This window comes from Pelophylax lessonae (assembly GCF_965119305.1).
Source record: "Pelophylax lessonae genome assembly, chromosome: 1".
NCBI classification, from domain to species: domain Eukaryota; kingdom Metazoa; phylum Chordata; class Amphibia; order Anura; family Ranidae; genus Pelophylax; species Pelophylax lessonae.
The window spans coordinates 778,062,910-778,087,307 of NC_138768.1; the positions used below are offsets into that span (position 1 = coordinate 778,062,910).

Consider the following 24,398-nt stretch of genomic DNA (forward strand, 5'->3'; position numbering starts at 1 on the left):
ATGTGGTTTATTCACCAGCATTTGCCAAACACTGTATTATCAATTTTCTTCTCCCTCTTTGAGCTCTACATCTACTTTGTTGACTGCAAGAAACTGGTGTGAAGTCAATGGAAAGTAAGAAACCCCACTGTACACCAACCTGGCCCGAAAGGTGAATCAACAAGACTGCTTCAGCCTGACTCCACCTAGACCACACCCCCATGCATTTCACCCCGCCCACAGGTGAAATGCATGATAAGCCCCAATGGGCAGGGTGAAATGCATTGGTCGTGTGGCCTGGCTGAAGCTGCCTTGTTGATTCACTGTTCGGGCCGAATTGGTGTGCAGAGGTGTTTCTTCATTTTCAGTACATGCTACAGAGCCATTGGACGGGCTTCTTAGCTGAGTAGGAGTCACCGAAGTTGAAGGATGTTTGTCTGGAATGGCACCCCAGGTTTCCTAGGGTCACAGTGGTGTTAAGTCATGTTTAAATACTAATTCACACATGGTGTGATGACAGGCTTTGTACTGCATTGTAAAACGCCTGTCAATGCAATGAGACAATAGTTTCCTCTGTGTCCCATTCACACTGCAGCATAGCCCAGACCTGTGTGGCAGCATGATGTAATAAATTGCAGACATGCTGCATTTTTTTGCAGCATGCTGTACAGAATCTCATGACACGGTACAGCAGCATGAATGAAGTTTCTACAAAAACGAGAAAAAAGGGAGCTGTGTGTGATGCGCTCACTCGTGCGCTACACTGCCCCCTGCCGCAGTCAGGAACGGACCGCCACCGGAGAGGTAAAGATTTCCGGGGGCTGTTTTTGTGTGAATTTCCTCTACACTGCTTGAATTAAAAAAAAAAAAAATGCATCTAATAATGTATTCATGATGACAGAGCTGCATTCATTTTTGTTTTTTATATACCGTATGTTTGGAGATCGCCTTTAAATGTAGTCTGAATATAACCTATTCTTAACGTTGTATTATATTTTCTTCCAGCAATCTTTCTGGGAATTTATTTTCCTCTTTGACACAAGGAACATTTGCTAACCTGATTGCCTTAAAGTCATTGTAAGTACTATCCTGTGCAACATTTTATTTATGCGTTTCATATCTATCTCTCTATCTCTATCTCTAAGTGTGGTTAGTCACTTTCAATTCGTTTTTCATATATCGAAAAAGCAATAGCATGTTGCTATGTACAGCACCCTTTTCTTCAGTGTTGGTGAATAAAGCCATTGATGAGGGTGGTTGGAGGGCGCAGTATATTCTTTATGATAAGTAGGGAGATGAACAATTCGGACGCCTTGTTTGCTCTGTTAGGTTGGGTTTGCAGATACTGTATGACGCTTTGGCTCTGTACATTTTATTTTGTGTGCAGTATCCATGGCATTCTTTCTGCTCTATTCAAGCCTAGTGAGGATCACAGTAGAAATATCCATTGCAGCCAGCTGTTACACATTTTAAAATCAATTTAGCGTGAAGAAGCAAGCACTGTGACCCTGGGGCTTGTGTGCAGTGGCTTCTCTCTGACCTACTTCCCTGCCAGCATTGTGAATGTGTGCACGAGCCAAAGGCATACCTGAAACACTGGTTTCTGCTATATTGAGTTACAATTAGTGTATATTCACTGGAATGTGACCAGGAAAGTATCCGCTACGTTAAGGGGTTAACAGTCCCACATGTGTGTCTTTTTACAACTTCCAATTTCATGCTGCGCTGCAGTGGAACTAACTGTATGTTCAAAATGTTCTGTGCCCTTTCTCCAGATAGTGTCATTGTGTGTGTTCAGGAGGCAGGCCATACACTGATTAAAATTTAGCTGGTCCCTGCTGAACTGGCTGTATTTCAATCAGTGTATGGCCAGCTTTAAAGAAGTTGTAAACCTCAGGTAAAAAAAAACACCTGACAGACAAAGGCATAATGAGCTAGTATGCATGGCATAGTAGCTCATTCTGAAATACCTTAGAACGAAGCCCCTGCAGTGCCGCCCACACACCAGTAACATGGCCATCATGTTCAGCCGTCTTACTACCGAGTTTGCGTCATCCGGCCATCTGATTGACCGGAGCCGCAATGGCGTCACTCCCGTGCATGCACGCGGGAGCCGCGGTTCAGGGCACAGGGCTCTGAAGGAACGGCACTGGCAGCCGTTTCTTCAGCACTCATGCGCCGAAGACTTCATCGGCTGCATGCAATGTAAATATCTCCTAAACGGTGCAAGTTTAGGAGATATTTACAGTACCTATAGGTAAGCCTTATTAGGCATTAGGTTTATCTATAGGTACAAACACTACCTGGGGGTTTACAACCACTTTATTTGGTTCTAAAGGCGACACATTTTCTACCTTAATGGATTCTCTGCATTAAGGTAAAAAAAAAGGTTCCAGTAGTCATATCACCCTCCGCAGCCAAAGCCTCCTGCTGCTGTCAATCAAATCCTGTAAGGAGGGAGCAGGAGGGGGGGGGGGGCAAGCCACATCCTATGTCTATGGATGCACTCAGCCCAGCTCGGGAGCAAGCCCACAGACAGGCCCCTCCATAGCAAGCAGCTTAATATAAAGGCACACCCAGAAGAGGAGGAGCCTAGAACACCTGCAGGGGAACCCCAGAAGAAGAGGTTTGGGGATGTTCTGTGCAATGCCATTGCACAGAGCAGGTAAGTATTGCATGTTTATCATTTTAGAAAAAAAGCCTTCACAAGTTTTAGGTCGTAGTTGATTGATCGTTCCGAGTGATGAGACAAAAATAGTGACTGTATAAAGTAAACATTCACCGCCAAGGTTCAATGCAACCCTAGAGTTCATCCAGAATTTGTTAGGGTTTCCTTGAGCTGCGCATAATTCCAGAGTCAACCCACTTGGCAATGTGAGCAGCATGACATAAATTCTCTTTTTAACTGTCTGTAAGGGTGGCAATCTGATCACCACCATAGTGGTTGCATTTTTCCTACTGACCACCAATGTGAGGGGCATTTTCCTGAATGACCCATGTTGAATTGGTTTTAGTTAAAGAGGTTGTAAACCTCCAGAATTTTTTTTTTTTTTTTTTCAAAAAGTACACCTGAAAGACAAACACATAATGAGCTAGTATGCATCACATACTAGCTCATTATGATATACTTATCTTAGAACGAAGCCCCGAAGCGCCGACCGCTCACTTCTCCCATGGGCGACATGTTCTGTCGCCCTTCTTCCGGCTTTGCGGCATCCGGCCATCTGATTGGCTGGCCCCACGATTACGTCACTCCCATGCATGCGCGGGAGCCGACGGTCACGGCACGGGGGTCTTAAAGGAACGGCACCAGCGGCCGTTCCTTCAGAGCGCATGTGCCAGTTATGTCACTGGCTGCATTTAAGGTAAATATCTCCTAAACGGTACATGTTTAGGAGATATTTTCAGTACCTATAGGTAAGCCTTATCATAGGCTCAACTATAGGTACAACTTGCAGAGGAGGGTTTACTTCCTCTTTAAGGGTTACTCGAGATCTAAGCATTTCTTTAGGGGTTCCTCTGGGGTAAAAAGGTTGGGAAAGGTTGATATAAAGTATGAGGTCATCATGCTTTTTCTGTCCCTCACAGTTTGGAACTGGATATTCCTATCAACATATACACTGTATTGTCAAAAGTATTGGGACACCTGCCTTTTCACGCACATGAACTTTACTGGCATCCCAGTCTTAGTCCCTAGGGTTCAATATTGAGTTGGCCTACCCTTTGCAGCTATAACAGCTTCAACTCTTCTGGGAAGGCTACCCGCAAGGTTTAGGAGTGTGTCTATGGGAATGTTTGACCATTCTTCCAGAAGCGCATTTGTGAGGCCAGGCACTGATGTTGGACGTGAAGGCTTGGCTCGCAGTCTGCGCTCTAATTCATCCCAACAGTGTCCTATCGGGTTGAGGTCAGGACTCTGTGCAGGCCAGTCAAGCTCCTTCACCCCAAACTCGCTCATCCATGTCTTTATGATGAAGAGGGTTTGATACCTGCTGGGTTTCTTCAGGTTCCTGGGATTGGGAGATTCCTCCTGACATTTAGTATGGCTCTCACAGGCTTGGCTCAGGATTTTAGTGAAGTGCCAGTGTCACCTGTTGGACTGAGCCCTACCCAGAGGGGCCAAATTATAGCAATTTTTTTCTTTTGGAGATTTCCTCTAGGTATGCATGAATTGATCACTGCAGCAAAAAAAGCAATACTTAGCGCAATACATCTGTGAACAGGATAGGAGGAGATCTTGCCCTAGGTCTCCTAAAGCAGGAATCTCCAAACTTTCTAAACCAAGTGCTAGTTTACTGTCCTTCAGACTTTAGGGAGGGCCGGACTGTGACCATTGGGAGTAGAATTTGTCCTCATGCCAGTGAGAGTAAACACTGCATCTTTGGCATTAGGGGGATAAATAATGCTCCATCATTGGTGTCAGTGGGAGGAATAGTTTCCTATTGTTGATGTCTGTAAAAGGAATTATGCCCCATTGTTGGTGTCAGTGGGAGGAATAGTGCCCCAAGGGCCGGATAAAGGCAAGCAAAGGGCTGCAGTTTGGAGACCACTGCCCTAGAGATATAGATCTTGTGGGGATCAAACTTTACCCAGTTCCACCCACTATTGAAGAATCCTTAGGCAGGGTTGTAATGTTGCATTAGTTTAAGCTTAAAGTGGTTGTAATCCTCAGACATGAAACATGAGCAAAGCATATCCCTCTATAGTGTGTACTTGTCTCAGTTAAGAGCACTAAGTTTCATTGCTTTCTGCTGTTTTGTTCCTCTGCTATCTGCATGAAACACTTCTGATAAGTTTTTCTGACACAAAGAGAAAAATGGTGACTGGGGAGGAAGCTCCAGCTGATTGACAACCTCAGCTCTGTTTCTGTTTGCTGTGTGGAGGGGAGGCGTTGTCCCATTCCACCCCTCCCCTCCCCTCCAATCAGCTATCAGAGCTCTCTTCACTGAGCTCTGAAGAGTGGAACTTCAGCTTTCCGCCCCCTTTTTGTTAACTTTCAGACAAGCTTTAAAAATGTAGCACTTTGAATGGATGTAGAGAAGAGAATACTGCAGATAAACAGGTGAAACTTATATAGGAGGATTTTTTTGCATCTCTGTTTATCATCTGAGGCCAGTCACTTCACTGGGTACATGTGAGGGTTTAAAACCACTTTAAGTTTCAAAGGTTAAAGTTTTTAAGGTTTAGATTTCAAAATAAATCCAGAAATAGGAGTTTTTTCCTGTTAGCATGTATCTTTTTTTGTTAGCTGGATTCTAAGGAAACCGTTTATCTAGACCCGAGTAGTAATGTGTGGGGATTTTGCCACCTCTTTCATGTCCGTTTTCAGAGAGTTTCAGACGGATTATCTACTTTGTGACTGTAATCTTCTGTGGATGGTTCGATGGATGAAAGCCAAAAATATTACAGTGCGTGAGACCAAGTGTTCCTACCCCAAAGCTCTTCAAGGACAGCCGATCCCAGCACTGAAGCCAGAACAGCTGACATGTGGTAATGTATTGTTTTCTAATGTACATTTTACTTTTCATCCTCAACTGTCATTCTTGGGTCATTCTAAAGACCTACAAATTCCAAAGTACAAGCAGCAACTCCATTTGCATGATGTTGTTTTGTCCTTTGACAATGTAGGGCAGCCCCGATTGGACTAGAACATTGCTTTAAGGTTAACCATGGACTAAGAATGATTTACATGTGACATCATTATATAAACTCAGCTTTTCTTCAGAAAAAAAGTCTCTTTTGTGAAGGAAAAACACTGAATTTAAGGTCCCATTACCTCCAGCACATTTATTAATTACAGGTATTTATATAGCACCAACAATGCATGCAGCATTTTACATACTGTACATTAACCACTTTACCACCGGAGGATTTTGCTGGTTACGTCCAGGCCACTTTTTGCGATTCGGCGCTTTTTTTCTCAACAAAAGTGGAGTAACACTTTAACATTAGTCTTTTTCCTCCAAGAGCTTACAACCTAAAGTCCCTATCTTCCATGTTTACAAATACATTTACTAGGGTCAGTTTAGACAGGAGCACATTAACCTACCAGCATGTCTTTGGAGTGTGTGAGAACCGGGAGGAAACCATTGTAAGCAACATGCAACCTTCATGCAAATAGGTTTCTGACTTGATATGAAGGAGGACCCCAGTGCTGCAAGACAGAAGTACTAACTACTAAGCCCCGGTGCTGCCCAATGTATGTGCAAGAATTTTGAAGGACTGGGAACTGTCTGTGGCCATTCCAGTCGTCTATAACAGAGACCGCATTACTCTTTCTGACTTCAACAGATAATAAAGTGGTTGTAAAGACTGAAGGTTTCTTATGCATGAAGGTAAAATAACCTTCTGTGTGCTGATCTCCCCCCACAGCCCCCCAAATATTCACCTGAGCCCCCCTCTCGATCCAGGGACGTGTACAAGAGCCTCGGCTGTCCCGGGTCTCTCCGTTCCCATTGGCTGAGACACAGCAGAGAGCCTTTGGCTCCCACTGCTGTCAATCACAGCCAGTCAGCCAATGAGGAGAGAGCAGGGCTGAACCATAAGACACATAGAGCAGGGCTCAGGAGTGCACACAGCAGTCTCCCCATAGCAAGCATTGGCAGGGAATTTGAGAAGAAGAGGAATGGGGCTGCTCTGTACAAAACCAATGCACAGGAGACGTAAGTATAAAAACCAACCTTTGGAATCACATTAGCTTATATTCAACTGAAAGTTTTACATAGAACTCCAAGTAAAAAAAAAAAAGTTAATGCAGTCATGCATTCCCTATTAAAATCATTAATAAAAAGGTAGTAAACTGCCAGTGATTTTTTATTTTTTAAATCTGATGAATTTGCACTAATTCAAAGCTGCGCTAAATGTCCATATGATCCTAAACTGCACCTGCGGCAGCCATCCCAGAGCAAGCCAACTCTGTATGCAGGAGAAAGAGAAAGAAGGAAGCGCCTCCTAAGTGCTGTATTATGTAAACATTTAATAGCACATATTCGAGATACATACAAGGCACACTCTTAGAACAATTTAATATTATACTGCAGATCACATACTGACACCGGACCTAGGCTTGTAATGTTCTTTTATTAATCAAGAAATGGGCTTTATTTTATGTGTAGTTCAGAGCAGCAATGTAACTCATTGTATTGTCTCACAGCTTATTTGTGATTGGTTGCCCTTTTGTTATCTAGGATATTGTTTTATTAAATTTTTAGGTATTTACCACTTTGCTTTAGCCTGGCCATAGGCATCTTGAGTTGTATCTGACTCCTGCTGAATTAGCTGGCATTGCAAGCATTGGGTGGCCCTGCAAGCACCATCTTGCTCAACAAAAGTCGATTTAAAAATCCTCTGAGCTGGGTAGAAAATTATTGGTCAAACAATGACTGCATCCTATTGGATGTGGTCACTATTCAGCAACGCCGTTGTATTCAGGCAGCCATTGGGTGCTGCAGCTGCTGAATATAATAGGCAATTGGTTAAAACGAGGGATTTTTTCTTATGAAAGTTTATACTCCTTTTGAAATTATGCCTTGGGATGTGTGGAAATCTGCTATTCCCAGTAAAGCCAGCCATAGGATGATCGAAAAATGATCAACTGCAGTACAAGTCTGGCTGGGTTTATTTTGCGCGATCATTACCAGCGGCTATAGGTGGCAGCAGTGATCATTGTATTCTGACAGCTGGGAAAGCTCCCGGTGTCAGAATACAATAGCGCAGTGGGAGATATTCCCCCATCAACTCAACAATGGTTAAAGGAAAGAAAATTGCATAATCTATGCCTTACCTAAGCCAGGATTTGTCCACCATTTATAGTTGTGGGACAAAGTCCAGGAATAGAGTAAGGATTTTGAATAATGAAGGCTGATGGAAAGTGAGAAGATTGAAGATGGAATTTAGACAATCCCATTAGTTCAAGTGATTTGGGTTGAGTACGGCAGGTCATCAGTTAGGTTTGATTGACCGAATTAATTGGGAGGGGTGAACAAGCCTGGGATTCAGTTTTAGGCCACAGAGTCAGTGGTTGTGAACCCTTCCATACACCTAGTGAAGTGACTGGCCTCAGGTGACACACAGAGATGAAACAAATCCTCCTACATAGGTTGTACCTGTTTATCTGCAGTTATTTCTCTTCTACATCCATTTAAAGTACTGAATGTGCAGCTTGTCTGAGAATTCAGAAAAAAGGGGGTGGAGAACTGAGGTTATACCCTGCAGAGCTCAGTGAGGAGAGCTCTGAGAACTGATTGGAGGGAAGAGACACACCCCCTCCACACAGCTCCCAGGAACAGAGCTGAGGCTGTCAATATGCTGGAGCTCCCTCCCCTGTCACCATTTTTCTCTTAGTGTCATGAAAACTTGTCAGAAGTGATTCATGCTGATAGCAGAGGAACGAAGCAGCCGACAGAAATGGCCCTTAAAGCTCTTGATTGAGATAAGCACACACTATAGTGGGATGTGCCTTGTTCATATTTCATGTTTGAGGTTTACAGCCACTTTAATATGGTTTTTGCATAAAGATGCAATATGTGACAAAGCTGTGCTGAATGAGAAGCAGCAGGTATGTTTTATATGTGCACACTACTAGGATATTGTAATTAACTGAACAATTACAAGGGCTATCTGGTCTTTTATAACAGCATGTTCACATTGGGCTTGGTAGATTGAATCACTTGCAGGCCTCCTATATCACTCAAGACACGCCAGGCATTAGATTTCACTGCAGCTGTTTATCTGCTACAGTTCACAAAGCAGTAATGAAGGTGGCACTCTGTCTCACAGCTGGACTCACCAATTATTTGACGTTCTACATTCTCAGGAATCAATCAGAAAACTCCAATAACATAATTAGCATTCACAGTTATTATACAGGACTGGAAATTCTGCAGGTGACATTTCAACACTAGAGTTACTGAGAAGTAAAAAAAAAATCTTTGGGATGCCAACAACCACCAAACCTAAATCTTTTGATCTAAAAATTGTGAGTCTGGTTTTGATATGATTTCTTTTTTTAATATTGCTTTAACAGAGTCTCCTCTTGAGCTTCCATCATTTTTTATGACACCGTCACACCGTCAGGTGGTCTTTGAAGGGGACAGTCTGCCATTCCAGTGCATGGCTTCCTATGTTGACCAGGACATGCAGGTTTTATGGTATCAGGATGGGAAGATTGTGGAGACCGATGAGTCACAGGGGATTTATGTGGAGAAGAACATGATCCACAACTGCTCATTAATTGCCAGGTATTTATAGTCTCTCTAACAAAATAGTTTTCTGCCCACAGAAAATAAGTCCTTCTATTGCTTTGTTGTCAAGTTTATTGATTGTCTTGAGTTCAAGTGGTGCAGTAGACAATGGGGTTAATTTACTAAAACTGGAGAGTGCAAAATCTGGTGCAGCTGTGCATGGCAATAAGCTTGTACAATTAAGGATTTTCTTTCGAAAATCTTATCTAAGAATTTTTGTTCCAATTTCGCACAATTAGTGGACCGCAGAAATGGACGATTTTCGTGCAGCCATTGAATTTGAATGATCAGGCATGTTGGAAATTTTTTGAAAAAGGAACGGTTTTCTAATCAATGATAGAAGAATCGTGTGAGAAATACCACTGAAAAAGAAATTGATGTGAGCACAAGAAAAGAAGATTACCGTCTACGAAAATTATTTTCTGTAGCAACATGAGGTGAAATTGAAGGCTTAGTTTTATTGAATTTCAAAATCAATGGTGGCACCATTTGATCACAAAATGCGCAAAATTTCAGATTTTTATAAGAAAATTATAAGAAAATTTGTTCAAAATTTGACCTTTGTATGGCCTGCATAAGCTTTTTTTGCACTCTCTAGTTTTAGTAAGTCAATTCCAATACTTGGCTCTGTAGTAGATTTGTTATACACTGATCAGCCATACCATTCTGACCATGCACCATAATTCATCAAGCCATTCATCAAGCCATGGACTCCACTAGACCTCTGAAGGTATGCTGTGGTATCTGGAACCAAGCCATCATTATCAGATCCTTTGAAGTCCAGTAAGTTGTGAGTTGGGGCCCCCCATAGATCAGACTTGTTTTTCCAGCACATCCCACAGATGCTCAGTTGGATTGAGATTTGGAGAATTTAGAGGCTCAAGCTTGTGTTGCTCAAACCATTCTTGAATTCATCAGACCAGGCCACCCTTTTCAGTTCTTATGCTCATGTGCCCACTGTAGGTGCTTTTGGCTGCAGACATGGGTCGGCATTTGCACCCTCACTGGTCTGCGGCTTTGCAGCCCCATATGTAACAAAATGCGATGTACTGTGTTCCAACACCTTTCTAACTGAACCATCATTCGCTTTTCAGCAATTTGAGCTACAGTACCCTTCTGTTGAATCAGAGTACACAGGCCAGCTTTCGCTCCCCACGTGTATCAGTGACCCTTGGATACCTATTACCCTTTTGCCGGTTCACCAGTTTTCTTTCCTCGGACCACTTTTGGTTAGTCCTGTCCACTGCAGACCAGGATCATCACACAAGTGCTGCAGTTTTTGGGATGCTCTGGCCCAGTTGTCTAGCCAGTACAATTTGGCCCTTGTCAAAGTCACTGAAATCCTTACGCTTCCCATAATTTCGCCTTTCAACACATAATCTTCATCATCATCATCAGGAACAACATGTTCACTTGCCACCTAATATATCCCACCCAGGTGCCATTGTCATGAGATAATCCTCGCTACTGAATTTACCTGTCAGTGGTGGTCATGTTATGGTTGATTGGTGTATAGCTTTCCGACTTTTTGTATGTGAGAAATTACACCTAGTGAAAAGTTAGGTAAACCCGAACAGTGGGCAGCACAATAAAGGTTTTTTTGTCATATGTAGTACTGCCCCTTAAGGACTGCTGGATTTTTACACTTTCGGGTCCCCCTGGGTTACTGTTATCAACTTTGACATTCACAGTCTATCACTTTTCTTCTTGGCTCAGTCAATAGTTATTCCAGGGGTATTTTGTTGTTTTGTGTTTATTTTATAAATTAGGCATGGGAGAAGAATTAATGAACTAAAGATATCTTTATGACACTCTCCTAGTATCCTCTTTCTTGACCACTGACACCCGTCCACTGACTATCCTACTCCAGGGTGGCCCCCTCAGGTCAGGCCCCTTGACACGATCCCCTGTACTCACGATAATGTTTTCCTAGGGTCTCCATTGTCTCCCCCTCAGTCAGCTTTCCTGGACCTCTGGGTTCAGCTCCGTTCCTACTAGCCCTCAGGATGACCTCCTGATGCTACGTGCCACGGCTACAGAGGAGGAGGCAGCTGCCACCCTCCCTCCGGGACTCTGCTTACCAGCCAAAGACCCCGCAGCACACGTGCTCCTGGCTTTTATACAATATCCCAGAATGCACCGAGACAGCCCGTCTCTGCCAATCACCAGGACTGTATCTAAGCCTATGTATCCATTGGTCAGGTTTCCACTGTCCAACATGCCTCCCTATTTGACCAGTGTGACACACTCTCTAGACTCGATAAATCACATACTGAGCACACTGAGCAGACCTCACTCACAGATCCTGCTCTCTGGTAGGCAGAAAGCAATATAGATTTGCCTGCTGCTCTTCTGATAGGCAGACAGAGCCAAAAACTATACTCTCTCACTAGCACCTACCTAGGAGGGTGCCACACATAGAATGAGAAAGGCCTGGAACTTTGGTTAGTAAATTGCTGCCTGGGCCACCAATAAAGCCATTACCTTCATTTCTTAGATACTTGTAGATTTCTGTAAATTATTCTGTAATTGTTTTTATCAAGTGGTCTCTCTGCAGAAATCCAGTTCGCCCATTGTTGAGTCAGACCTATAGTTCTCTGTAGTTGGCAAAGCTCATACTCTGCACTGATTGAAGAGCCTTGGGGGGGGGGGGGGCCATGCTGGACCTCAGAAGAAAGACCACTGCTTTCTCACACACATAAGGCCTTATTGCTCCTTCCCGTCTTTTAATATTGTATTTCATTTATTCCCTTTTTATTTTTTTGCAACCACCAGGTCCTGGGATCCCTTGCTATGGTCAAGCTAAATACACAAGTTTTGCTGTTTAGGTTCTTAGTAGCTGGCTGTAGGCAACCATAATCATCCAAAAATCTCATAAAAACATCTGCTCTGTTTTGAAACAGCTGTACTGGTCATGCCTATGCACCAAAACTGGATCCCCCCCCTGGTGCTCCTGCCCCTTCAAGCCTGGGTGGTGTGGGGGCAGCAAAACAAAAATTCGTCATATGCTTGTTGCTAATCATTGTTGGTCTCTCTTTTTTAGTGCTTTGACCATTTCCAATATTCAAGCTGGATCCACGGGGAACTGGGGCTGCCGTGTTCAGAGTCGGCGTGGCAATAACACAAGGACTGTGGATATTGTAGTGCTGGAGAGCTCTGCGCAGTACTGCCCTATGGAAAGAGTTATCAACAACAAAGGGGATTTTAAGTGAGTAATGAGCTTTTTTTGTAGTAAAATACATTTACAAATATAGAACTAGAAAAGTGCATAATATCATAGAATTTATGTTCCTGAACTGTATTATTTCTATGCTTATGTGGTAACCAGCCACACGTGGCACTGTAGCGCCATCTGCAGAATAGAGAGCGCAAAGGGGAAATTAAACAAGATGAAATGCTCTTTATATTTTAACATTTATGAACTTCTGTAAAACAAGAAAAATAAAGCCACTCTGTTTTTGCATCAAATCTTTTGCACACAAAAAGTGTACAAAACGTTTATTTAGCACCTTGCATTGCTCCCATTCCCTGCATGTCCTGTATTCAGCAATAACAGGAGCTGTATTATCGTGATAACTACATTTATTAAAGAGAAAACATTTTTGTTATTCAGATTTTATAAAAAAAGTAATTCTCCTATACTCGCCTGTCCCCCGATCCATATCTGGTGGAGTACAAAATCTCCAAAGGAACGATTGAAAGTGCACACTGCATGTTTCAGCCTGACTGATAAGATTTTGCTAAGTGTCTCTTTTGCATCCTCATCAATATCATGCTGGATTGGGTACAGGTGAATGTAAGACCCCTTTCATACAATGGGCCTGATCAGGTCCGTCTGTCACTTTTTCAGGAAAATCTGATTCAACAGCCCATTCACCTCTATGGACCTGCGGGGGTAAACGGACTTGTGTCTATTTACACCCGTCTATCTCCAGTCTGATCTGGTCTGCTACAAAAAAAAATGTTGGGATCTGTCCTCCTTTTAGGCGGTTCAGGGGGCAGTTGGGTGTAAACAGACAACGGAGTCCATTTACTCCTGGCTGCCCATTGAGCAGAGCTGTCATCCGGCCACTTTGCCTTGATCAACGAACAGATCCCCTGCTGATCAAAACAGTCTGCCCCCTGTAAAGGGGTCCAAGACTTTTGGGAAGGTGGGGACTGGCGGTACATCAAGGTACATAATAAGCGTGACACCCCCACCTTTCTCCTCATCTCCATAACATACGGGGGAGGAGTTTTATAGCACAGAAGAGAATTGGGCAAGGCCCACAACTCTGCTAGGGATTTCAGTGGGTGCTGACTGGTGGGTATTTTCCTGTACTTGCAGTGTTTTTATAGGGATATACTGGATATGTTTTTTGGTATTCTTTTAAACATTTATACGACATTTATGCGGTTTACACCATGCCCGCACTGTGCATTCCTGTGTGGTGCGATTTCAGCTCATTCATTTTGAATTGGCTAAAATCGCACCGCACCAAAAGTAGTACATGCACTTCTTCTAAAAAAGAAGCACTGTAACCAGATTGCATGGTACAAAAGTGTTGCAGGCAAGTGCACTGCATTTGCAACTTGCATTTAGGGTGTTGCTAAATTTCTATTGACAAATCGCAAATGGAGTGCGGTTTCCATGCGGTCTGAAACGCACAGCGCGTTCCTGTGTGATTCATGTGCAGGTGGTGTAGTGTTGTAGTTGTGGAACCCTTTTATTGTTTGGCATAAGCTTGAATTTCTCTTTTAAAAATGAGTGGTAATTTTAATTACATTTAAACAGTAATAAATATTTTATAGATGTTAGTTAAATTTTTAAAAAAAAAAAAAGTCAATTATTCCTTTAACGTGTTTACTTTGCTGGTCATTCACACAATTCATTTTATACAAATCAAAGCTTCTAAGATGTCTATACATGTCTATTAAAGGATCAGACAAGATGAGGATTAATGTTACTAATGCTGAGAAGAGCTGCCAAGACATACTTTGCAGTCTAATTGAACAGGGCCTGTCCTGTTAATACCCAGTGATGTTTATTTTGTGAGAACTGCCAGTGGCAGCATATCTTTAAAACTGTGTAAGATATATAAAATAAACCCTTGTGACACTTAAGCTGGGTACAGACTAGTAGATTTTCAAATTAAATTTTTGGCTTTAAGGTTCAATCATTTTTCTAATCAGTAGTGGGGTGAAATTGAAGTTTGTTTTTGACTGCAGTGACGAGAAAATTCAAAGGAGCTGGATAGAAAATTTTTGTGTGCGGGCCATTCACTCTGAAATCGAATGTTAAAAGCAAATGAAATGTTGAAGTATATTTGAATGACATTTGTCAAGCCTTCGATTGTACTGAGAATTTTTGTACAAATTTTTATACAAATCTACTAATAAATGATCTGGCTGGGTTCAATCTATTGCGATGTTAGACATCGCATGTGATTCACACCGCATTTCCTGTGCAGATTACGTGCAATGTCTTTGTCTGGACCTTTTTTTTGGTCCAACTGGAATCGGATCGCATGGGTGTTCACACCCATGCAATTAGATTCCTGCACCATTTGACAGTTCGCACTGTGATTTTGGAACCAATCTGGAGGTGTCATCATCTTTGTATTGACACCCCCAGCGGTTCGCATAGGGCAGTGTGAATTACCTGCCAGAGACATGCCATGCGGGAACCCACACTGGAATAGTGCTGGTTCTCGCATCGCAATAGTGTAAACCCAGCCTCAAGCTCTGCTTGACACTCTAGGGAAGGTTTACTAAAACTGGAAAGTGAAAAATCTGGTGCAGCTGTACATAGTAGCCAATCAGCTTCTAACTTCGAGTTGTTCAGTTAGGCTTTGACAAAAAACATGGAAGCTGATTGGCTTCTATGCAGAGCTGCACCAGATTTTGCACACTCAAGTTTAAGTAAATCATATGTGTTCTTTATAAACCAGTATTTCTCTTAAGTTATATTGCCTCCTCCAGGAGTAGGAATAGGCAGAACAAAAAATAAAAAACACCTGGCTACGCCCATGGGCCGACTTCAGCTTGGTATATAACCCCTCCTCTCTGCTCTAGGTAATCATTTTTATTCTGTCTAGTCAGGAGTAAGGACCTAGACTCCTGGCTGGGATCTCTGGTCCTGGCAATTTTTTCTCCTTCCTTACATCTTTTTTGTTTTTTCTCTCTGGAGATCCACAATCAACTGCCGGGCTGGGCAACCGGCCCAGCCAGCCAGCGCTTGCAGACCGCAGCTACGCGCTAAGTCGGCTGTGACATAGCCTCACAAACAGAGGCTGGCCCACGAGTTAAACATATCGCAGGGTCGCATACGACCGGGCTTGGGTCTGAGTCGCAGCGGTCCCTTGGCCGACAGCTCCCCTTTTTCGGTGGTGAGGATTCTGTCTGGATCGTTACCCGCACCATGGAAGGGTAAGTACAGTCCTCCCTCTCCCATTTATGCGTTTTTTTTGGGGTGGACACAGGTAACCTCCAGGGATAGGAGGTTACCGAAGTTCGTGGCGAGATCACAGGTTCCTCTGGCAAACGCCACAGGCGTCCAAGAGCCACGGTAAGGCCAGTATCAGGTCAGGCTTCTTCCGCAGTTCCTATGAGAAATCGAGAGCAAGGATCTTCCAATATTCCTGGTGGTCGTAAACCTGCCTTGGGGGCTTCCTCTGAAAGAAGACCATTTGTCCCAAGGGCTGATCTACTGTCCTGCTTTACAGTCGCTGGTTTTAATGGCTTAGCTATTGAAAGCTAGGTACTGATGGATAAGAGGTTTGTCTGGATCAGTGACCCCTACTATGGTGAAGACGAGGAAGTCCTCTTCCAGCAAGATATACCATTGTATGTGGAAAGCGTACATTTCTTGGTGTGAGCCGATTGATGCTCATCCTCGATCCTTTTCTGTGACTCGGATCTTAGCCTTTCTTCAACAGGGCGTTGATCAGAAGTTGGCCTTAAGTACCATCAAGGGCCAGGTGTCTGCCTTGGCAATCTTCTTTTAGCGACCCTTTGGGATTTAAATTTAGTACTTTCGGTTCTCCAGAAACCTCCATTTGAGAATATTCGGGAGATTCCCTTGCCTACGTTATCCCAGAAGGGGCCATTCTTGGTGGCTATTACCTCACCCGCAGGGTATCTGAGTTTGCGGCATTATTCTGTGGCAGTCCCTATTTAGTGGTCCATAGGAATTAAGTGTTTTTTTTTCGTCACTGTCCATCATTCCTGCCCAAAGTTGTCTCTGACTTCCATTTGAATGTGGACATTGTGTTGCCTTCCTTGTGTCCCAAGGCGGCCAAGGAATTTTAATTGCATACCTTGTCTGTGGTTCATGCGATTCGGATGTATCTGGCAGCTACGGAGTCCTTTCGGAGGTCAGACTCGCTTTTTGTGGTTACGGATGAACCAAGGAAAGGGCTGGCCGCTTCTCCGCCTACCATCTCCAGATGGATCAGACAAACGGTAGCTCAGGCCTATTCTATTAAAGGTCAGGTTCCACCTTTCCCTATCACGGCGCATTCTACTTGGGCACTTAGTGCTTCCTGGACCTTCCATCATCAAGCATCAATATTGCAAGTTTGCAAGGTGGCCTTCATCGGTGCATACCTTCACAAAATTCTATAAGGTAGATACTTTGGCATCTGTGGATGCTTCTTTTGGCCGCAAAGTTTTGCAGGCTGCTGTTTAAGAGGGGCTGTTCCCTCTTGATGGGTGTTTTTCTTCAAACTTTTATTTTTCAGATGGGGCTCCTGTGACCTGGTTAGGGCTCTTATGTTTTGCCTTGGGTTATTTCCCCTCATTTTTTGTTTTGGCACTGCTTTTGGACGTCCCACTAGTTATGATTTATGGAGCGCTGTGTCCGTCAATGAACAAAAGAGAAAATGGGATTTGTTACTTACCGTAAAATCTTTTTCTCTGAGTTAGATGGACACAGCACCCACCCCTCTAAGGAGTTCTGACACTTCTAATACTGCTTGCTAGTGCTACTAAACTGATTACCTAGAGCAGAGGGGGGGGGGGGGGGGGGGTTATATACCAGCTAAAGACGGCCCATGGGCATAGCCAGGTGTTTTTTTTTCTTGTTCTGCCTAGTTCTGCTCCTGGAGGAGGCAAACTATCCCAGTAGTTATGGTTTATAAAGCGCTGTGTCTGTCGAACTCAGAGGAATTGATTTTACGGTAAGTACAAAAATAAAAATTTTCAGCTTAACTTGACCGATCTACATATGCAGCTCAGAATATATTTTATACAGTATATAAAGCTTTCTGTTTTTGCAAACAAAAAAGTTTACACTTGCAGCAGACCTTGCCACCCCTCTGAAAAGTGATCCATGGTGGGTCACCCTTCAGAGGTGTTTTGACATGCAGTGAGGAGGAGATGTGTTGCCTCATTACCATCTCTTTTAACCCTGGAAAGCCTTTCACTTGAATGAATTGTGTTTAGCAGCGGAACTGACCACTGAATGTGACAGTGGGAATAATTTCTGCTGTGGCATGTGTACAACCCTGTTTGGCTGTCTTTACAACTTGGGGGTGGGGGGGGGGGCAGTAAAACCATGGCTCAACTGCCTATTTTTACTGCCTCCACTACTTCACAAAACACACTGCAATCAGGTCACATGGTACTCCTGTACCATGCGATCCGAGGCAGGCAAACCCACAGCATTTGCGACCGGAGCTTAGGGTGTTGTTAAGTTAGAATTGAAACTTGCTGCAGTGCGGTGCATTTTGATGTAAACGGACTCAAAAATCTTTGACCAGATATTATTATATTGTACGGAGTTGTAAAATTGAGAGATAATTATATTGTCCATTAGGTGGCCACGAACATTGGCAGGAATTACTGCATATCTGCTGTGCACCCGCTATTCTGCTGGAGGGGGTATCTATCCTGGCACCCAGCAAGATGAGATAAGAGCTTGGCGACGATGTGACCGAGGGGGCTCCTGGGCAGAGGAGGACTATTCTAAATGCCAGTACGCTAATGACGTTACACGAGTCCTGTTCATGTTTAATCAGGTATTCTTCCACATGTTTCCTAAACAAACTGAGAAAGATAGAATGTGTGCCTCACAATTTACATTACAGCAGATGTGACCCCTAACTGGTCGACATTTGGTTTGCTAAAACACTGTCAGCTGAAATCATAAAGAGTGACTAAGAATGCCAATGTGCCTCCACATGACAATTGTCAGTGTGGGTGACAGATTCATGTTCCTCTTGTAAACCGGTACATCAGTGTGGGGCATGCAGATAGCGCAGACACTAGTTACCTATCAGGCCTACTCTGGATTTTTAGCCAATAGGCAGCCTACTGTGGGCTCTAGACTCCGCCCACTGCCAGTTTTTTGCCACAGTAGAAAACAAACCTGATGGAGAGCTAGTGTCCCATTGAGCATCACTGGTTGTTAGCAGTGCTTAAAACTGAACTTTACTAATAACAATTGATAAAAAATAATGTTCTGTAGCAAGGAACATACATTCCACAATAATAATTTTGCTACCAAAATGAGTGTGTGCTGTGAATCGCCTCCAGCATTGTGCCTGTCTTTTCTTGCTGGAGGCTGCCTTTTTTTTGAAGCCCAGAGCCACCCTGAGCAGCAGTAAAAGCAGAACTAAACCCTCCTGTTCTTTTCTGCCAAGGAAGCTGCTTCTGTTTGATCTGCAACTGCCATGTTGCTGCACATGTAATCTGTTATGACACCGGCCATTTGATGGTTTAAAATAAGTTTGTTTGAGAACACAAGCAAATATGACAGTTAACAATCCTGGCCAGCTTGGAATGTTTTTTTAAACCTTTAAATTGATGGGTTTAGTTCCTTTTTATTCTTTACGCTGTCAGCAGATCGGCCTCTATAGTGCCGAAAAAGAGAGCAACTGAGCATTTACAGCGCAGGGTAAGACAGTATATTACAGTACTGGATTTTAAACAGTATAGGCACTTATTTTTAATATTTTATGAAGCTATATCTGGAAAAGGGGCCAGCCGGAAATGATCTATCAGGACTTACATTTCTGGCTAAAGTTCCACTTTAACAACCAGTGACAGGTGGGTAGAGGGTACCAGCAGCAAATATGTGCTCTGCTACACAGCATAGAGACAGGCACTCTACCTATTTCTGTACACCAACTTAAGAGTTCGTCTTAAATAGCTCCAGTTTTGCTATCCACGAACTTAAGGTAATTTTTAACAGCGCTATTAAGAATTAATACAATCTGCTGCACATGTCGGTAAAGCTACCAAAATGGACATCAGGCATTTTTGAATCTGGCCCAGGCCATTTTAAAGAGCTGTAGTCACAGAAAAGTGTCGAATTGCATGTTTTGAATTCCCTCATGTCTATCTTGTTACACTTTTTTTCCTATGACATGCTGTTCTTACCTTGTTTCTTTCTCTTTTTGCATCTCAGCGCTGCTGATCTCCAGCCTCTTTTAGGCACTTGCTATCTTCATGCACTCATTCCTGCAGCAGATGCACATCATTGCTCAGGAGTGACGTGACAATGATAGTGACAATGGTGGACAATGGTGGACAAAGCTTGTGCAAAGTGTGTAACCATGGCCACTTGTAGTTTCCGTCAGGGGAATGTGCAAGAGCACAATTGGACAGTTGTCATTCTATACCAGGAAGTGCCTGAATGAGTACTTTCATGGCAGGAGCACCAGATATTCAAATGAAAGCTGCAGATGTAATAAGATTGAAAGATACGTTTGAAAGTAGTAATTAAGGCTGGCCATACATGTTCAGTCTTCTTGTACAATTTTCCCTTAGATTTACCTTAAACTGTGTAGTGCAGAGGCCTGCCCAATTGGATACAATTGAAAGTTGTTTAGTTTCGACCTCATATCATATGGTTTTTGGTAAACCTAAAGGAAAATTGACCAGGAGGATTGATTATGGCCAGCCTAAGTTTAGATAGATTTTAAGTTGGTAAAGTGTGCTTGTCACTGCTATTGAAGCTCCACTGAGAAAGGCCTTGTGTTGTAATCATATAATGAAAACATTATGGGTAAGATATTTCTAAAAGTGGAGCACACAGAATATGGTGCAGCTTTGCATGGTAGCCAATCCGCTTCCAACTTCAGCTTGTACAATTATGCTTTGACAATAAAACCTGAAAGCACAGCTACTCCAGATTTTGCACTCTCTGATTTTAGCAAATAACCCCGTATCTGTAAACAACTTTCCATTTAATTTTATTAATATTACATACCCAAGCTGTTGGTGTTCATGATCTGCATTAAAGTAGAACTAAAGGCATCATTTTTTTAAATTTAGTTTTGGATAGAGTGGAGAGGGATTAGAATCCTTGTCAGTTTTTAGTGCTGTCTGTGCCCCCGTTAGGGAGTTTCACCCTTTTATATTTGTTCGGTTTACCATTATCATTGAAAGTGAAAGTAAAAGAAAATACCAAATTTCTTCTTGACTGATGGGTTTATGCCTAGTGTCCTACTCCTATGGAGAGCAGCATAAACCCATCAGTCAAGAAGATATGGAGCTGTGTCCATCAATGAACATCAGAAAAAAGGATTTTATGGTAAGACATAATTTTCTCTTTCGTTCATTGACGGACACAGCTTCATATCTTCTTTACCGATGGGTTTATGCTGTTCTCCATAGGAGTAGGACACTAGGCATAAACCGATCAGTCAAGAAGATATGGAACTGTGTCCGTCAATGAACATCAGAGAGAAGGATTTTTTTGGTTGTCCCCAGAAAAGTAATAGAGGGGAAATCTTCCAATGGGGACACAAGTTCTGGTGACCTAGGATCCCCAAGAAATTCCTTTAATTTACAGGGATTTCCTCTCTTTTTCTGTTTGGCTATGAGATAGGAAGTGAAGGGAAACCCTCGAAATGGGACACAGATGGCGAAAAAAAATCTGACGGGTTATAACCATTCCCTGCTCTATCCAAAATGAAAAAAAAAGTTTTGCCAAAAGTTCTACTTTAAGGCCTTGTTTACACGGGGTGTATTAATGTGTGACCCAAGTGAGGACCATGTTTACCCTCATGGGAATGGACAGATGTTCCGTGCATCCCCGTTCAGGCAGTCCCTTTGATGTCTGTTGAGATGCAGTGGCTGCACAGATACAGCCAATGCTCCCAATTTGACATCCATTATGCAGGTGAACAACTCCACATGCACACTGTTTGCATTCGAGTTTGTGCACCCACATGGATGTCAGGTTGGATGCAGCTGCTGTGTCTGTGCTGCCGCTGCAGCCCAAAAGACATCAATGGGACTGCCTGCACAGGGATTCACCAAACACCTTTCCATCCCCATGAGGGTAAACATGGCCCTCGCAAAGGGCATATATTCTGGAACTACCGTATATGATGCATTCAGAAGTATACTTCCTGGCTTCATATTCCCCTTACTGCCTCTGAAATCTCATAGGACTTCAGACATGAAGAAACCTAAGGTCAGGGAGGAGAATGATTAATATTACACATCACATGATCAGCACACCTAGAACTTTATCAGCTTTCTGATCAGTTTAGCATGTATATAGCCATAACAGCAAGAATAGAGAAGAGACCGGATCTTTAAAAGATAAATTCACCTTCTGGAGCATGTTACACATTGCACCCATATGTAGAGAGCAACGTGTAACATGCTTCAGCTTATCCCTGATTTGGACAGAAGGTCCTCTTGTACACCAATGACCTAGGATCTAAGTAGAACCACAGAAACACAGGCAAGGGTTAGAAGACATAGCACAGTTACTTGCAGGTACCACAAAATACCTTTTAGTTCAGCACTGTTACCCTAGAAAGGTTTTAGATAAGATTGGGTGTACTTTAACATCATCTTCTGTATGTTCTAAGGTATCATCTGGACTTCTAATGTTATGTAAATGTATGCTGGTTTCTGAGCAAGGTGAAGAAGCCACTGATTTTGCCCCAAGTAGCTATGAACATGTAGGGGTTGATTTACTAAAACTGGAGAGTGCAAAATCTGGTGCAGCTGTGCATGGTAGCCAACCAGCTTCTAGCTTCAGCTTGTTCATTTAAGCTTTGACAATAAAACCTGGAAGCTGATTGGTTTCTATGCAGAGCTGCACCAGATTTTGCACACTCCAGTTTTAGTAAATCAACTCATAGTGTCATTTACTGAACATCATGACCAGATAAAGTCAGTGTTGCTTATCAATACATTTGTGAACATTGATTTTTTGTAGATGCCACTAAACCTCACTAATGCAGTTGCAACAGCTAAGCAGCTTCTGGCCTACACAGTGGAGGCTGCAAACTTCTCTGACAAGATGGATGTTATCTTTGTTGCTGAAATGATTGAGAAATTTGGTCGCTTTGCAGAAAAATACAAGGAGGTAAGCATAGATATTTTTATTTAGAATCTTCTGTTTATTTAAAGGCTTTATAATTATGTGAGCACAGAACCTCCCGCAGTAGCAACTGCCCAGCGGAAGTGTGGATTGTTCACTGGCCTTTGCAAGCCATAGTATAGCAAATATGACCGCTTTAGGGTGGGTCATTGCTATGTTGTTTTTAGTGTAGTTCTTTGTCTGTACAGGTGCTGTATGGTGACTGTATCTAACCTGTGTCCAAGGCATATCTCCTTTTAGATTCAGTAAATAGCAAATGATGTGTGCATTATAACCTCTGCCCGCCTGACTGTTGTACATCGACAGCTAGTGGGCAGATGTCATTTTAAAGCTGGCCGCTCCTTTTAGGTGTGCATGAGTAGCAATATGTGAGTGCACTGTCTGTTGTACTGTACAGCCTGTCATACACATGGCTGCATGCAAGACCTTTCTATACAAGGGAGGTCTACGGAAAGCAGCAGGCTGCAATCTGCCTGTGGACCATAGTTTGAGGAGTGCTGCTCTATAGTAGTTCCATTCACTCCTTCCCAGGCAGCTACGTTAACAGTTATGTAGGGAGGTGAGGGGCAAAGATGTTGGATCAGACAGTAATTGGACACTTTTAGAAGGGGAGAGGGCTATGACCTGCAAAGAGGGGGAGGGCTATGCTAGAGAATTGACACTCTTTGGCATGTTAGTTCCCTAGCAAGTTTAGAAGCACATTGTTGATCAATAAAAATAAAGTGTTCATGGAAAATAAAATGCTGCAAGTAAATGTTTACAAAGCTAAATTTTTCTGTGCTTTTATCTGCAATTTAAAGACACAATCCCTTTAACTTGGCATAAAAAGCATATAAATGGGAGACCTGTTGTCTGAAAAAGGGCACAATATTGTATCTTAGGTTACAGAACAAAATTTGGCTTGATCGTTGAATTGCAAATCCTTTTGTCTAGATGTTTGAACTGATCTAAACCTGTAAAATGAGTTCTGTCCTCGACTCTACCTGTTAATAATCACAGACTTTGCATATGAGCCATATTCAGATGTGGCTTAAAAGTCTGGAAATATGTGTACTTAATAAAGTGTTTATCAATCTTACTGTAAGAGCCGGTTCACATTAGAGCGATCCGACTTGCCGGGGCGACCTCACAAGTCGCGGTGCGCTGCTCGCACCGCGACCTCGGAGCGGCCGGCACGGACTTCATAACATTGAAGTCTATGCAGGTCGCTCCGGGTCGCCCCAGACCCTTTTTCTAAGTCGGAGCGACTTGTGTCGCTCCTATTAGAACGGGTCCACAGCTTCTCTATGGCAGGCGACCAGGTCGCCTGACAGGTCGCCCCAGTGTGAACCGGCTCTTAAAATCGGCATGATATGTTTATCAAATATCTGTTGCTGGGCTATATGCTCATAAGAAGCCTGCAGTTATTTAAATGACATGTTTAGTGTTTTTTTTTTTTTTTCCCTTTTTGTGTTTTTTGTTCTTTGCTTTGACCCAAATAGCAGCATCATAACTTTCACAAATGGCTGAATGAGCCAGAGGAGGGACATACCTTCCCCCTGTTTTTTACTAAGGCTGGATTTTTCATATGCAGGAGTAATGTTTTTTTATCAATGTGCTGCAGCTTGGAGATGTTATGGTGGACATCGCCAGTAACATCATGCTGGCAGATGAGCGTGTCTTGTGGATGGCGCAGAAAGAGGCGAAGGCCTGCACCCGCATAGTGCAGTGTTTACAGCGCATTGCTACTTATCGGCTGGCCAACGGTGCTCAAGTATACTCCACAGTAAGTACTAAATGCCAGTAAGTTTACATCATTTATCTTCTGAATTTGAGCAGTTTGTGTATCACAAATGTTTTCTCCTATT

At 43.0% G+C, this 24,398-nt stretch overlaps 1 protein-coding gene across 1 annotated transcript in view; it reads left to right on the top strand.

Moving 5' to 3' along the window:
- The window catches only part of ADGRA3 (adhesion G protein-coupled receptor A3), a 100,617-nt gene that overhangs the window by 58,153 nt on the left and 18,066 nt on the right, over window positions 1–24,398 (top strand). Inside the window, exons 5-11 of the mRNA XM_082259919.1 lie at window positions 985–1,056; window positions 5,309–5,469; window positions 9,005–9,218; window positions 12,265–12,429; window positions 18,019–18,220; window positions 22,387–22,536; window positions 24,155–24,316. Coding sequence (XP_082116045.1) covers window positions 985–1,056; window positions 5,309–5,469; window positions 9,005–9,218; window positions 12,265–12,429; window positions 18,019–18,220; window positions 22,387–22,536; window positions 24,155–24,316 — 1,126 coding nt within the window. The remainder of the gene's footprint in view (window positions 1–984; window positions 1,057–5,308; window positions 5,470–9,004; window positions 9,219–12,264; window positions 12,430–18,018; window positions 18,221–22,386; window positions 22,537–24,154; window positions 24,317–24,398) is intronic.